The sequence below is a fragment of the Heterodontus francisci genome, chromosome 13, assembly GCF_036365525.1.
Source record: "Heterodontus francisci isolate sHetFra1 chromosome 13, sHetFra1.hap1, whole genome shotgun sequence".
NCBI classification, from domain to species: domain Eukaryota; kingdom Metazoa; phylum Chordata; class Chondrichthyes; order Heterodontiformes; family Heterodontidae; genus Heterodontus; species Heterodontus francisci.
The window spans coordinates 48638856-48652760 of NC_090383.1; the positions used below are offsets into that span (position 1 = coordinate 48638856).

General features: G+C 42.8%; 1 protein-coding gene across 13 annotated transcripts in view; it reads right to left on the minus strand.

Moving 5' to 3' along the window:
* Positions 1 to 13905, minus strand: part of arid1b (AT-rich interactive domain 1B) — a 696888-nt gene that overhangs the window by 406000 nt on the left and 276983 nt on the right. For all 13 annotated transcript variants that reach the window (XM_068044792.1, XM_068044797.1, XM_068044789.1 and 10 more), the window contains one exon: positions 9053 to 9163. In XM_068044792.1, the coding sequence (XP_067900893.1) occupies positions 9053 to 9163 (111 nt within the window). The remainder of the gene's footprint in view (positions 1 to 9052; positions 9164 to 13905) is intronic.

The following is a 13905-nucleotide window of genomic DNA, read 5'->3' on the forward strand; positions in this document are numbered from 1 at the left end:
GTAAAGAATTGCTTCTGAACTTCTCTCCTGAATGGCCTATCTCTGATTTTAAGGTTATATCCCCTTGTCTTAGACTCCATCAGCAGAAAATGTTTCTCTCTATTTACCCTACCAATCCCTTTCAAAATCTCAATCACCGCTTAACCTTCTATACGTCAGGAAATACAAGCCCAGTTTAAGTAAGCTCTCTTCATAATCGAATTCTTGGAGCCCTGGTAACATTCCTGTGAATCTGTCTTGCACTTCATACTTTCTCGTCACTATGTTGAACACAGATTTAGAGAGATATTTGGCATTGTTTATGCTTGCAGAAGTAGTCGACGTCTGCCTGCACTCTTGATGTAGCCATGCGGGGTATTCCAGATAGATGTCATACGAGCATACGAATTAGAGTACTGGGCTAATGGGAAGATTCTTGGTAGTGTAGATGAACAGAGAGATCTTGGTGTCCAGGTACATAAATCCCTGAAAGTTGCTACCCAGGTTAATAGGGCTGTTAAGAAGGCATATGGTGTGTTAGCTTTTATTAGTAGGGGGATCGAGTTTCGGAGCCACGAGGTCATGCTGCAGCTGTACAAAACTCTGGTGAGACCGCACCTGGAGTATTGCGTGCAGTTCTGGTCACCGCATTATAGGAAGGATGTGGAAGCTTTGGAAAGGGTGCAGAGGAGATTTACTAGGATGTTGCCTGGTATGGAGGGAAGGTCTTACGAGGAAAGGCTGAGGGACTTGAGGTTGTTTTCGTTGGAGAGAAGGAGGAGGAGAGGTGACTTAATAGAGACATATAAGATAATCAGAGGGTTAGATAGGGTGGATAGTGAGAGTCTTTTTCCTCGGATGGTGATGGCAAACACGAGGGGACATAGCTTTAAGTTGAGGGGTGATAGATATAGGACAGATGTTAGAGGTAGTTTCTTTACTCGGAGAGTAGTAGGGGCGTGGAACGCCCTGCCTGCAACAGTAGTAGACTCTCCAACTTTAAGGGCATTTAAGTGGTCATTGGATAGACATATGGATGAAAATGGAATAGTGTAGGTCAGATGGTTTCACAGGTCGGCGCAACATCGAGGGCCGAAGGGCCTGTACTGCGCTGTAATGTTCTAATTCTAATTCTAGGAGCAGGAGTAGGCCATTCTGCCCCTCAAGTGGGCTCCACCATTCAATAAGATCATGGCTGATCTGATTGTAACCTCAACTCCACATTCCCGTCTACCCCCGATATCCTTTCACCCCCTTGCTCATCAAGAATCTATCTATCTACCTCTGCCTTAAAAATACTTAAAGATTCTGCTTCCACTGCCTTTTGAGGAAGAGAGTTCCAAAGACTCACAACCCTCAGAAAATAAATTTCTCTTCATTGCTGCCTTAAATGGCTGATTCCTTATTTTGAAATAATGACCCCTAGTTATAGATTCTCCCACAAGGGGAAACATCTTTTCCACATCCACTTGTCAGGACCCCTCAGGATCCTATATGTTTCAATCAAGTCACTTCTTACACTTCTAAACTCCAGCGGATACAAGCCTAACCTGTCCAACCTTTCCTCATAAGACAACCCGCCCATTCCAGGTATTAGTCTAATAAACCTTCCCTGAACTGCTTCCAACGCATTTACATCCTTCCTTAAATAAGAAGACCAATACTATAGTACTCCAGCTGTGGTCTCACCAGTGCTCTGTATGGCTGAAGCATAACCTCCCTACATTTGTATTCAATTCCCCTCGCAATAAACAATAACATTCTATTAGCTTTCCTAATTACATGCTGTACCTGCATACTAACCTTATGCGATTCATGCACTAGGACACCCAGATTCCTCTGTATCTCAGAGCTCTGCAATCTCTCACCATTTAGATAATATGCTTCTTTTTAATTCTTCCTGCCAAAATGGGCAATTTCACATTTTCCCACATTATATTTCATTTGCCAAATCCTTGCCCACTCACTTAACCTATCTATATTCCTTTGTAGCCTCCTTATTGTCCTAGTCACAACTTACTTTCCTACCTATCTTTGTGCCATCAGCAAATTTAGCAACCATACTTTCGGCCCCTTCATCCAAGTCATTTATATAAATTGTAAACAGTTGAGACCCCAGCACTGATCCCTGCGGCACACCACTCATTGCCTCTTGCCAACCAGAAAATGACCCATTTATGCCTACTCTGTTTCCTGTTAACTAGTCAATCTTTCATCCATGCCAATATGTTACCCCCTACACCATGAGCTTTTATTTTCCGCAATAACCTTTAATGTGGCACCTTATCAAATGCCTTCTGGAAATCTAAGTACAGTACATCCACCTGTTCCCCTTTATCCACAGCACATGTTACTTCTTCAAAGAACTCCAATAAATTGGTTAAACATGATTTCCCTTTCTCAAAACCATGTTGACTCTGCCTGATTACTTTGAATTTTTTTAAATGCCGTGCTATAACGGCTTTAATAATAGCTTCTAACATATTCCCTCAGACAGATGTTAAGCTAACTGGCCTGTAGTTTCCTGCTTGCTGCCTCCCTTTTTGAATAAAGGAGTTGCATTCACTGTTTTCCAATCTAACTGGATCTTCCCCGAATGTTGGGAATTTTCGAAAATTAAAACCAACGCATCAACTATCTCACTAACCATTTCTTTTACGACCCTAGGATGACGTCCATCAAGACCCCGGGACTTGTCAGCCCACAGCTCCAAAAATTTGCTCAGTATGTCCATCTGCTAGAAATGATCTTGCTCACTCTCCTCCTCTGTCTGTCTGTGTGTGTGTGTGTGTGTGTGTGTGTGTGTGCGTGTGTGTGTGTGTGTCCCCACCCCATCTCTCTCTCCATGAGCTCCTTCCTCTGTGCGTCAGCCCCCCAACCCTCACAGCTCCCTGGGGCCCGGTTAACCCAGCACCCTGCCCAAAGGGCCCATGCCTGGGCCCTGCCATCTCCTCAGGCAGCTCTTCCTTGGTGATTGTGAAAGAGAAGAGGAGCCCAGGAGCTGTGGCTCAGACCAGGTCCGTACTCAGGCAGAGCCAGTGCTGGGCCTGAGGCCCGAGCTCAAGGCCGAGAACGCTGCACTGAAAATGGAGTTCAGGTGGGAAGTGCCGGCAAACATACAGCTCAGCACGGGCATCGCCATCTTAAAAGAGCCAGAACATCAGGTACTGAAGCGTGTCCGCCATCTTGGTAAAGGCGGACATGCGCAGTATGGCATCGCCGCCATGTCAGTAAAAGAACTGCAGCCGTTATCTGTCACAGAAGGTTCTGGCAAGCCAGAAGAAGTCAATGGCAGATTTTCAGCCGAGATTTCTCATCCTTGGGGGGCCAGATAGAAACATTTTGCAGGCCGGATTCTGGCAACCCTGATCTAGTTAGTCTTCTACTATCCTAGTAGTCACTTGATGTAAGAATAATTGACTAATCATAGCAATCAATCTCTATCAATTAGTCTACAAAAAACCCAGATATGCCATGAGGAAAGTTCCACAAAAGAGCAGCTTTGGGAACCATAGGTCCAAAGCCACCTGTTCCTCCCAAGCATGCTATACTTACCACATTTCTCAAATTACTCATATACTGTTGCCCAAAATGATATTTTCTGAAAGCAATCTATTTAATTTGAATCAATCAACACCATCTGCTTCTACCATCCCCTAAGGTGCCTGTTCCCATATATTTAACACTCACTCACTGAAATGTTTCCAAAGATTAGTTTTGAATTTACCCCCTCTTCAAGTGCAGGTCGTGTCCTCTGGTTCCACTGTTCTAGAGGAGGTGAAATAGCTTGTCATGGTCTATATTAGCTCGTTCCTTTAGAATCATAAAAAACAACAATTATATCACCTCTCAAACTTCTCTTTTCCAGTGAGAACATGGCTCATTTACATAATTGCTCCTCATAATCCAATCCCTGCATCCTCTCAATCATTCCGGTTCGTCTCTTCTGCAGCATTTCAATAGCTGCATCACCCTTTATGTACTGTGGCGGCCAAAATGGTACACAGCATTCTTGAGTGTGTGCACAAAATATCCTTAAGATTCCCCAGAAATTCAAAGTTAAACATACAGACCCAACATCTTTGCAAATAAATTAATTACATATGTGTTTATTTTAAATATTAAGAAACAAAGACATTACAAGATCAAAAAAATGACTAGTGCATATTCAGGTGCCACTCTCGATCTAAAGGGTTCTACTACTTTACTTTGGGGGTGAAAAAATTATGATAATACAGATCTGCTACTGAAACTACAATTTGTTACAAGCAATGTCAAAACGTATTAGTTTGTGGGGTGTGCACCTTCCCTCAGCAAATGAGAGGCTGCATGTGTACAGGTGCCCATGTACAGGTTTTTATCATGGTAGTTGGAGCGGATTTTTCTTTAAACTGGAAAACTGCAACTGCCACTCGGCTGTTTAAGAGAGGGAAACCAGGGAATTACAAATCAGTTAGACTAACATCTGTTGTCGGGAAATTGCCAGAGATATAATTTAAAGATAGGGTGAATTAACACATTGAAAATTTTCAGCTATCAGAGAGAGCCAGCATGGATTTGCAAAGGATAGTCATGCCTGTCAAACCAGAATTTTTTTGAAGAGGGAACTAAAGTAGTAAAAAGGGGAATGGTGACAGATGTTATTTATATAGACTTCAAGAAGGCATGTAATAAAGTCCCCCATAAGAGACTGTTAGCTAAAGCTGAAGCTCATGGAATTGACGGCATAACCTGTGACATTTTTAATATTTGTCAGTTCCAAAGAAGGGTCCACTGACCCGAAACGTTAACTCTGCTTCGCTTTCCACAGATGCTGCCAGACCTGCTGAGTGGTTCCAGCATTTCTTGTTTTTATTGCAAATTATTGACCTGGTTTGGAAACTTGCTGAGTGGCAGGAGTCAAAGAGTACGGATAATGGGCAGCTACTCTAATTGGCAGAATGTGACCAGTGGTGTCCTTCGTGGGTCCGTGTTGCGGTCTCAACTATTCACTGTGTTTATTGACTACTTTGATGATGGAATAGAAAGCCATGTATCCAAATTTGCCAATGACACAAAGATAGGTGGCATTGTAAACAGTATAGATGGATAGAAGCATAAAATTACGTAGAGGTACTGACAGATTTGAGTGAATGAAATCCATTTGTCATAGTTTTGACCAATGTAGGCAAATGTGAGGTCATCCACTTTGGACCTAAAAAGGATAGAACAAGTACTTCTAAATGGTGAAAAGCTAGAAACAGCAGAGGTCCAAAGGGCAGCACAGTGGCGCAGTGGTTAGCACCGCAGCCTCACAGCTCCAGGGACCCAGGTTCAGTTCTGGGTACTGCCTATGCGGAGTTTGCAAGTTCTCCCTGTGACTGCGTGGGTTTTTGCCGGGTGCACCGTTTTCCTCCCACAGCCAAAGACTTGCAGGTTGATAGGTAAATTGGCCATTATAAATTGCCCCTAGTATAGGTAGGTGGTAGGGGAATTGAGGGAAGGTGGGGATGTGGTAGAGACTTGTTGGGGTGGGGGGGGGGGGGGGATCCAGGTAGATGTCATGCAGAAAATAATCAAAAAGGCTAATGGGGATGCTGGCCTTCCAGAGGACTAGAATACAAGGGGATAAAGTCATCTTCTGAGCTGTAAATTACTCTATGTTTCAAAGTCCTGGTTAGACACATCTGAAGTACTGTGAATTATAAGTTAGGAAGGACATATTGGTCTTGGAGGGAATACAGCGTAGATTTACCAGAATGATACCTGGACTCCTAGGGTTAAATTATGAACAGAAATTACACAAACTAGGGTTGTATTCCCTGAAATTTAGATGGTTAATTGCAACTTGATCAAAGTTTTCAAGATATTAAGGGGAACACATAGGCTAAATCGAGAGAAACTATTTCTTCCTGGTTGGGGAGTCTTGGACTAGGCTAAAAATTAGAGCCACACATTTCAGAAATGAAATTATGAAACACTTCTTCAAAGGAAGGATAGTAGAAGTTTGCAACTTTCTTTTGCAAACAGCAACTAAAGCTAGATCAATCATTAATTTTGAAACTGAGATTGATAGATTCTTATTAACCAAATGTTTAAGGGATATGGAGCTGGGCCACAGATCAGCCATGGTCTCAATGAATGGCAGAACAGGCTCCAGGGGCTACATGGTTTATTCTTGTTCCTATGTTCTGCCAAATAATGGAAGGTCTTCACAGACGAGTACTACAAAAACATAACACTGGACTATAACGGAGGATTAAGTGCTAAATTTGGCCATTTAAGTTCGGCTATGATGGAATTGATGCTTTCAGAGAATCACCATGGCTCGTCCACTGGAACTAGTAGCCCTTCATGTATTACTATGGGAGTTGGGGATTTTGTCAGTAACAGGAAAACTTAAGTAGGTATGAAATATTGTATACTACTTACTCTTAACTTTGGAAATAATAGATGATTATTTATTACAACCAGACACCAGTGTTTAAATCTTGAGTGTACTTGTACAGCAGAATTCTTATAGCAATGGCATTCTATAGCCAATCATCTCTGTTTCAGCTCTTCTCCCACAATAAAATACAAGTCTATAGTCTTGTTTTGATACTAGATTCATTCCAGCATGAACATCATGCCCACCTTATACTACAGGGTTGCCTCTAATAACAAGAGTGCTGTTAGAGGCAATCACAGTAACATAAAAATCCCAATGCTCTTACTGGAGGAAAGCTAAATAGCTTGCTCCAGGAACACTAGCCACAAAGCTCACCAACTTTGATCTTGCCCCTCAGCCCACCCCAATTGCAACTACTCTTAACCATGGGGAAAATCCCAGTCAGAGTAGGAAAGTCAATAAATAATATTTCTAATTTAACAATGCCTTTGCTAATCTTGTACACACACAGCCTTCCCACTGTTGTCAAATCCACCACTTTATGAGCCAGATTTGGCAGCAAGTGAATTAATTCAATTAATATAAAAAGACACAATTATAGATCAATTTCAAACCAGCAATTCCCCAACTGGTTGGAAAATATACCCCTCCAATCAAGGAGATCATATAGTGTCCCTTCCCTGAAATCAGTGGCTGGATTTTTTGTTTGGGGTCAGGATCCCAAAGCCAGATCAAATTCAGGTTCCGACCCTGCAGTTTATTGGAAATAGTCACAACACAATTTTCAAAGTTATGACCAATTAATGGCCAGAGGGCATGCTCACTGTCCAATTAAGGATGATAAGCAGGCTCTAGACACTGGAGGGCCAACAGAAGGCCCTGGAGCACTGAAGGAGCTGCAGTCAGCCAGTGCAAGTAAGGGAGAGAGGGGGTGCCTCAAGATGGAGGTACACTTTCAGCACTTTTAAAATTTATAAAAGTAAAAATAGCCACGGCTACCAGACCGCCTTTCTGGAGGGACTTCTGATCTCATTACAGTCTTGGTCCAACCTGGACAAAAGAGCTGAACTTAAGAGGGGAGGTGAGAGTACCTTTGACATCAAGGTAGCATTTGACTGAGTGTGACATCAAGAAACCCTAGAAAAATTGGAGTCAATGGAAATCGGGGGAAAACTCTTCCCCCGGTTGGAGTCGTACCTAGCACAAAGGAAGATGGTTATGGTTGCTGGAAGCCAATCATCTCAGCCCCAGGACATCATTACAGGAGTTCCTCGGGGTAGTGTCCTAGGACCAATCATCTTCAGCTACTTCATCACTGACCTTCACTCCATCATAAGATCAGAAGTGGGAATGTTCACTGATGATTGCAGAGAGTTTGGTACCATTCGTGACTCCTGAGATACTGAAGCAATCCGTGTCCACATGCGGCAATACCTGGACAACATTCAGGCTTGGGATGATAAGTGACAAGGAACATTCACGCCACACAAGTGCCAGGCAATGGCCATCTCCAACAAGGGAGAATCTAATCATCTCCCCTTGACATTCAACAGCACTACCATCGCTGAATCCCCCACTATCAACATCCTGGGGGTCACCAATGAACAGAAACTGAGCTGGAGCAGCTACATAAATACCATGGCTACAAGAGCAGGTCAGAGATTGGTAATTCTGCAAATTCACCTCCCCAAAGTCTGTTCACCATCTACAAGGCACAAGTCAGGAGTGGGATGGTACACTCTCACCTTGCCTAGATGAGTGCAGCTCAACAACACACAAGAAGCTCGCTGCCATCCAGGACAAAACAACCCAATTGATCAGCACCCCATCCACCACCTTCAATATTCACTCCCTCCATCGGCAGCGCACTGTAGCAGCAATGTGTACCATCTACAAGATACACTACAGCAACTCGCCACGGCTCCTTCGACAGCACCTGCCAAACCCGCATCTCTACCACCGAGAAGGACAAGGGCAGCAGACGCATGAGAACACCACCGCCTGCAAGTTACCATCTAAATTACACACCATTCTGACTTGGAAATATATCATTCCTTCATTGTGGCTGGGTCAAAATCTTGGAACTCCCTACCTAACAGCCCCATGAGTGTACCTACACCACATGGACTGCTGCTGTGCACCATCATTTTCTCAAGAGCAATTAGGGATGGGCAACAAATGCTGGCCTTGCCAGCGACACTCTCATACCATGAACAAATATGAAAAATATATTGTTTTCCTTAGAACAGAGAAGGTTTAGGGGAGATTTAATAGCAGTGTTCAAAATCACGAGGGTTTTGGATAGAGTAGATATAGAGAAACTGTTTCCAGTGGCAGGAGGGCCAGTAAACAGAAGTCGCAGATTTGCAGTAATTGGCAAGAGGTTACGATTCGAAATGCACTGCCTTTATTCAGCAAGAGGTTACGATTCGAAATGCACTGCCTGCAAGGGTGGTACAAGCAGTTTCAATAGTAACTTTCAGGATGGAATGGAGATATATATACACACACTTGAAAAGGAAAAATTTGCAGGTTTATGGGGAAAAGCAGGGAAGTGGGACTAATTGGACAGCTCTTTCAAAGATGAACCGAATGGCATCCTTCCATGCTGTAGGATTCTATCCAACAGAATATCAAGGTTTTCACAGCATCTCTACACAGTGAACCGCAATCGAGTTACAAGCAACATCATGAGTCACTTACGGGCAAACTTGATGGTCTCTCCTGCTGTAACAAGTTCAAATCTTCATGGTTGGGCTTGCTAGGTGTCAATGGTGGCGCAGTGCGAGTTCCATAGCCTTCCTGAGATATATCCTGTGTAAACAAAATTCATTTTTTTTAAAAAGCTCGGTCTACCTGTGAGCATGAGTGGAAGCCATCAGGGCAAAAGGTTAGCAATGTAATGAGATAACCAGTAGAGGGAAACAATTCAACTAGAGGGTGATAAAAGCAGACAAGTGATTATCTTCCACTGCTAGACACGGTTTCCCCCAGCACAATAATCTCCCACTGTGTAGCCCAGCAGGTTGCAGGGATTAACCATGATGTTTAAAACCAACAAACGTCTGAGGTTCCCTTTGAAATCTCCCCACCCCATTAAAATGGGACCCAAAGTTAGACGGCTTTACAATGGGCAAACAAAATGAGCAAGCACTGACTTGGCATCCCATTTGTTTGCTTGTCGAGACTGACAGTTGCATATGAAAGACAGGAAAAAGAAACAAAATATACACATAAAAGCAGCAATGTAAATATCTCTCAAAACTTTTTCCTCTTTGTTACAAATGGTGCTTATAGGTCCTCACAAAATACAACTCTAAAAGGAGTCAAAATGCCTTAAGTATGTACTGATCCCCTTAAGGTTAAAAGCGCCCAATTTTCAAAGCTTCTATTCTAAATTTTATTTTCATTTATATCAACAACTAAAGGTATTTTTGTTTCAGTGCAAATTTAGCTCTCCATTCAAGCATCAAAGTATTACTGCCCGGCTGCCGTAATAGGCCAGAGTTTGCTGGAACAGGCCGTGTAAATTGGATTTTTCTCCTCACCCTTCAACTCAAAAAATTTTTGCATTGCAGGTTGCTGGAATTTCCAGCCGACAAGAGCACAGCGAGGTCAATGGGGCATCTGGGACCTTGGTGACGAGTGGGAGCAATAGTCCATCTCCTTAATTAAGAAACAGGAACAATGGAGAAGAAAATAGCAGATACAGAAAGAGAAACAGAAGGAAAAAGGATTGAAAGAGACAAAATGAAGCGATAAAAGAAGAAGAATTAATTTTAAAATATCTCTCGGAACAATTTATTTATTACCTGCCGGAGTGAGACTCCAGTGTTTCAACAGATCCTTCTCCGGGCCACCAAGGTTCAGTGGCATTGCAGGAACATGAATCTCATCCGCAAAAGGCTCCATAAGTCGTTAAATACCAGTCCCAACTTTCTGTGGCAAGCTTCAATTTGTTTGAAAAGCACAAATACAGCAATTTCTTGAAACTTAAAGTCATAGAGTCATTTGCAGCACAGAAAGAGGCCATTCGGCCCATCGAGTCTATGCCGGCTCTCCACAGAGCTATCCAGTCAGTCCCACTCCCCTGCTCAGTCCCCGTAGCCCTGCAAGTCTATTTCCTTCAAGTGGCCAATTTCCTTTTGAATCATTGACTGTCTTCGGTTCCACCACCCTGATGGGCAGCGAGTTCCAGGTCATTACTACTGACTGTGTTAAAAATTCTCTCATATTCCCCCTGCATCTCTTGCCCAAAACCTTCAATTATGTCCCCTAGTTCTTGTAACATTAGTTAATGGGAACAGTTTTTCCTTGTCTAACATATCTAAGTCAGTCATAATCTTGTACACTTCTATTAATTCTCCCTGGTTCTAATTTATGGAGGTTGACAGTGAGCTCCCACTTTCATGAGTCTAATGGTGGAATCATTCAGTAATTTGTGGTGACATGCAACACACTGTGTATCTCTGCCTCATAACAAATGGCTACTTCATAAAAAAAAAAGCATTAAATGGCGTGCACATTTAACTCGCCATTATTTCTCAGCAAATTCTGGGCCAATATTTACAGCAACATTTCAGGTCCTAGACAAGGCTCTCACAAAAAGCAGGTGGAGGTCTACTTAAGATTCAAAAGTCACAGCCCAATGATGTAATCAGTGCCACGAGATAATTTGTAAGGCGCATGCAAGGCGAGTCCCACACAGTCTTCTGCCAACAATATGGCAGGAGGAGCCATATGACAAGAGGCCCAGCTCAGTTTTAAAACTTTGTCATTGAACTCCTTGTGGGCCAGGAGCAGCACAATTGTCCACAAACAGTAAACCCCAGCTTGCTCCGACTGTCGCTAACAGCAAACCCCAGCTTGCTCCGACTGTCCGCTAACAGTAAATCCCATCCTACTCAGACTGTCCGCTAACAGTAAACCCTCGACTGTCCGCTAACAATAAACCCCAGCCTGCTCCAACTGTCCACTAACAGTGAAGCCCAGCCTGCTCTGACTGTCCATCAACAGTAAATCCAAGCCTGCCCCGACTATCCACTAACAGTAAACCCCAGCCTGCTCGAACTGTCCACTAAAAGTAAACCCCATCCTGCTCTGACTGTCCACTAACAGTAATGCCCCGACTGTCCACTAACAGTAAACCCCAGCCTGCTCCAACTGTCCACTAAAAGTAAACCCCATCCTGCTCCGACTGTCCGCTAACAGTAAACCCACGACTGTCCACGAACAGTAAACCCCAGCCTGCCCCAATTTTCCGCTGGAAATTCCCTCCAGCCCGTGATGTCCAGGGATTTTTCTCTCAGATCCGCAACTGCAACCAAATTCTCATTCCCAGCTGCCAGCTAGGTTGTCAAGCAGGACTCTGCAACTATTTAGTTGAATGAGACTTGGCCGTTAAACTCAGCAGGCCTTCCACATCCCTGACCTTGTCAAATGAGTCGGCTACCGAGCTCCCAAGCACCCTTCCCACTGGTCTGCAATATTCAAAGCCTTCGTCTCTTCCATGGCCATATTTGACAGAAAGTAATCTGACCTACGTCATGGTTACTGGGCAAAGTTAATTTGAAATTGATCAAACACAGACATAAAAGAGATGTAAATGGTTACGTTGGTATTTTGGATTGGAAGATATCATCCTGCAGGGGAAGGGAGGATAGGGAAAGACTGACAAAACAAAAGAGCTAGAGAAGAAAAAGTGAAAAAGGGCCAAAGCTATGCTTAACTTTACAAGGGTGCTGTGCTGCTGTCGGAATCTGAAACCGGGGTGTATGCCTTTGATTAGTCACAAAAGGTAACTGATCAGAGTTGCACTCAAATCCAAAATGCACCATTTCGCAAAACAACGGAACCAATAGCAATTCCTCTTTTTACACCACCATTCTTTCAAAGGAGAGTATAGAGGGAGTGAGAAAGTGAGAGCATGAAAGAAACCGACCAAAAAAGAGAGATAAAGAGATAGAGAAGAAAGAAAGAAAAATAGAAAAAACGTTCTGGGCACCCCACTTCAGGAAGGACATCAAGGTCTTTGAAAGGGTGTAGAGATGATACACTAGAAGGGCATGAGGAATGAGAGTCTTCAGTTACATGGAGAAACTAGAGAACTGGATTGTTCTCCTTCTAGCAGAGTAGGTCAAGAGGAAATTTTACAGATGCGTTCAAAATCTTGAAGGGTGTGGATGGAGTAAGTAAGGAGGAATTGTTGCCAGTGACAGAAAGATTGGTAACCAAAGGATACACATTTCAAGTAAACAGCAAAATTCCCGAGAAGTGATATGGAGAAAAATTTTTATTGAGCGAGTTGTCATCTGCAGTACACTACCTTAAATGGAAGTAGATTCAATAGTAACTTACAAAGAATGTACAGAGAAATGAGCTATTTGACCCAATCGGTACATGGCTTATCCTCCTCCCACCCTTCTTCATCTAACCCTATCAACATAAACTTCTATTCCTTCTCCCTCACATGTTTACCTAGCTTCCCATTAAATGCATCTCTGGTCTTTGCTTCAACTTCTCTTTGTGGTACAGAGTTCCACTCTCTGGTACAAGTTTTTCCTGCATTCCTTAATGTATTTATTAGTCTCTATCTTATATTTATTGCCCCTGCTTTTGGTCTCCCCCACTCCAAGTGGAAACATCTTCTCTACATCTACCCTATCAAAGCCTTTCTTAAAGGCCTCGAACAGGTCACTCCTCACAGCTTTGTCTTTTCTAGAAATAAGAGTCTCAGCCTGTTCAATCTTTCCTGATAGGCATAACCTTACTGTTCTGGTATCATTCTTGTAAATTTTGTTTGCACCTTCTCCAGTGCCTCCAAATCCTTTCTATAACATGGAGCTCAGAACTGTACCTAACCAACGCGAAATATAAATTTAACAATTTCTCTGCTTTTCAATTCTATCCCTCTAGAAATGAACCCCAGTGCTCTGTCTGCTTTTTATGGCCTTATTAACCTGTGTCACTTTGTATATCTGGACCCAGATCCCATTACTCCTCTACTGCAAAGACTCTTATTTTCCAAGGAGATACAAACTGCATTTATTTTGTTACAGCCTTCGTCAGTATTGACTCTACCCCTCAATTTGGTGTCATCTGCAAATTTTGACATCGTACTTCCAATTTGAGAGTCCAAATCATACAAATTGTGATCAGTGTTCCCATCATTGATACTTGTGAACACCTCTTGCCACATTTTGCCAGCCTGAGTAACTATACATACCTCCTACTCTCGGTTTTGAAGCCAGCTTGCTATCCATTTTGCTATTTATTGACTCCACCTGTCCTGACCTCACTCGAGTCTACTATATGGTAACACATCGAAGGCCTTTTAAAATCCTAATAATGTTATCTTTACTACATTGTCCTTGTCTACTCTTTTTGTTACTTCTTCAAAGAATTCAATAGGGTTAGTCAAGCATGACCTCTTTTGAAATCCATGCTGACTGCTCTATTATATTTTAAGTTTCTACACGTTTTTCTATTACATCTTTGAGTAAAGATTCCATTATCTTCCCTACCACTGAGGTTAAGTTAACTGCTCTATAGTTTCC